Here is a 2337-nt window from a genome sequence, read left to right as displayed (position 1 = left end):
CGTCCCCAGCCTACAACCTGGCCAAGGAGCAGCGGCTCAACTTCGGGGACGACATCCCCAGCGCCCTTCGCATCGCCAAGAAGAAGCGCTGGAACAGCATGGAGGAGCGGCGCGTCCACCAGGAGAACGAGCTGCACGCCCACCTCACGCGCCTCATCCTGGCCGAGCGGGAGAGGTGGGCCCCGCCTGCCACCCAGTCTGAGTCAGCAGTGCGAGCGTTTATTGATGGCAAGGCTGGCAAGCGGGGGGTGCAGCCCCCACGAGCCCCGGGCTGGGGGGTGGCCGGCACTGGGCAGCCCGCCTGACCAGCTCCTGGTCGGCCCCAGGGAGCTGGAAGAGTGTCAGCGGAACCACGAGGGCGACGAGGACGACGGCCACGCCCGGGCCCAGCAGGCCTGCATTGAGGCCAAGCACGTGAGGCGCCCGGCCAAGGCCGGGCCTGTGTGTCTGGCCCGGGGCCGGTGTGTGCGGGGGGTGGGGTGGGGGGGCCGGGGCCCCACACAGCCGCTTCCTCGTAGGACAAGTACTTAGCGGGCATGGACGAGCTCTTCTCCCAGGTGGACGAGAGGAGAAAGGTGAGCTGTGTTCGGGGGCGCGCGGGGCAGGGCCCCTCCTGCCCTGACCTGGCCCCCTGCTGCAGAAGCGGGACATCCCCGACTACCTGTGCGGCAAGATCAGCTTCGAGCTGATGCGGGAGCCCTGCATCACTCCCAGTGGCATCACCTACGACCGCAAGGACATCGAGGAGCACCTGCAGGTGGCCAGGGGGCGGGCGGCAGCGGGCGGGCGGCAGCGGGGCCTGCCAGGCAGGTCTGACCCCTCTGTGGCTGCAGCGTGTGGGCCACTTCGACCCTGTGACCCGGAGCCCACTGACCCAGGAGCAGCTCATCCCCAACCTGGCCATGAAGGAGGTCATCGACGCCTTTGTCTCCGAGAACGGCTGGGTGGAGGACTACTGAGGCGGCCGTGGCCCGGGCGCCCGGGCCGCATCCAGCCCTGTACGCAGTCCGCGCCCCACCACCCAGCCTGCTGCTGGGCCGCAAGTCCCCCTACCCGCCTCTGGGGCCAGAGGTCGCAGGAGAGGGTGGGCTGGGCCGAGGCCACCGCTGTCCCTGCAATAAAATCCGTGAGTGCGGCAGGTGCGTCTGCTGGTGTGTGCCAGCCGGAGGCCGACCTGGCTAGCCGAGGAAGGTGGAGATGAAGACGCTGGTGTCCAGGTTGAGCGTGGCGTGCCACCAGCGGTCAGGGAAATAGAGCGCCTGGGGGTGTGGGCTTGGGGTGAGTGGAGCACCCAGGCCAGCCCAGCCCTGGGCTCTCCCGCCCCTACTGACCTCACCAGCCTGGACAGTGCACTCCAGGGGGCGCTCAGATGGGGCCAGGGCTGGGTAAGTGTCCTGGAGCCAGGCCAGCGTGGTCTTGTTGGGGTGGAACTCGGGCTTCTTCTCAGGGGGGTACAGGAACCAGCGCTGCGGGAAGAGGGGCGGGGTCCCGTGTCTGGGCAGGGCGGCCCGTGTCCTGGTGGGGCACCCACGTGTCCACCCTCACCCTGCGCTCACCTTGCGGCCATAGATCACCTCTGAGAAGCCTGGCCCATGCCAGTGAAAGGGCACCCCCGAGCCGGCCCCTGCAGGTGGGTGAAGAGCTGCTGGTGACCAGGGCCGCGCTGTCCCCACCATCCAAGCACCCAGCCCCTCAGGGCGCCCACCTGCAACCCCGAAGCTGTACGCGGCCTTCGTGCCCAGCAGGCCGAAAGGGGGCGGGGAGTAGTGTTGGAACAGTGCTGCCCACTCAGTGAAGTTGTTGTCCCCAAAGAAATACAGGGTGTCTGCAAGCATAGAAAAGGAGAGACCCCGGATCCCCACGCTCCCCAGGGCCCCCAGCCGCCGGCCAAACGCGGCTCACCGTTGCCCAGTGAGGTGGGGTCCTGGGGCTGCAGCAACCGTGCCACGTACTCCTGGAAGGGCAGGTCCACTGCGGGAAAGAGGCAGTCAGGACGGGGCTCCAGCCACGGGCACGCGACCGGGCCGACTGCGGCTCACCTTTGCGGTAGGAGTAGGTGTTGGCCGTGCTCAGGCGGACCACTCTGTCCCCAAAGGCTGCCAGCAGCCTCTCCCGGGAGCACAGGGCCCGGAACCTCTGCGGGGCAGCGGGGGGCGCTCAGACCCAGGGCGCTGGGGCGCGGCGCGGCGCGGCGCGGCGCGACACTCACCGCGTTGTCCGTGAGCCGGGTCAGGACCACGGGCCTGGAGAAGGCGTAGCTGCAAAGAACGGGTGTCACGGCGGCTCGGCGCGCGCAGGGGGGGCGGGGACGGGGCGGGGCCCTACCGCTGCGCGAAC

At 69.6% G+C, this 2337-nt stretch overlaps 2 protein-coding genes across 2 annotated transcripts in view; one reads left to right on the top strand and one right to left on the bottom strand.

Annotated features, from left to right (window-relative positions):
- Positions 1-5: 5 nt before the first annotated feature.
- STUB1 (STIP1 homology and U-box containing protein 1, E3 ubiquitin protein ligase) lies at positions 6-1138 on the top strand (the record flags this gene model as incomplete). Its single annotated transcript, XM_012731713.1, has 5 exons — positions 6-175; positions 327-414; positions 519-575; positions 641-757; positions 834-1138. Coding segments are annotated over 5 exons (558 nt in total), but the record flags the coding sequence as incomplete, so codon positions are not given.
- A 19-nt stretch (positions 1139-1157) lies between these two features.
- LOC101631531 (WD repeat-containing protein 24) overlaps positions 1158-2337 on the bottom strand; it is a 5418-nt gene continuing 4238 nt past the window's right edge. Inside the window, exons 9-16 of the mRNA XM_012731712.1 lie at positions 2326-2335; positions 2210-2258; positions 2040-2136; positions 1903-1971; positions 1706-1825; positions 1557-1624; positions 1332-1466; positions 1158-1259 (exon numbers count right to left, since the gene is read on the bottom strand). Coding sequence (XP_012587166.1) covers positions 1179-1259; positions 1332-1466; positions 1557-1624; positions 1706-1825; positions 1903-1971; positions 2040-2136; positions 2210-2258; positions 2326-2335 — 629 coding nt within the window. The 3' untranslated portion in view covers positions 1158-1178. The remainder of the gene's footprint in view (positions 1260-1331; positions 1467-1556; positions 1625-1705; positions 1826-1902; positions 1972-2039; positions 2137-2209; positions 2259-2325; positions 2336-2337) is intronic.

Source organism: Condylura cristata, unplaced genomic scaffold (genome assembly GCF_000260355.1).
Source record: "Condylura cristata isolate star-nosed mole 26May11 unplaced genomic scaffold, ConCri1.0 scaffold00032, whole genome shotgun sequence".
Lineage (NCBI taxonomy): Eukaryota > Metazoa > Chordata > Mammalia > Eulipotyphla > Talpidae > Condylura > Condylura cristata.
This window is presented reverse-complemented; position numbering and strand designations above follow the sequence as displayed.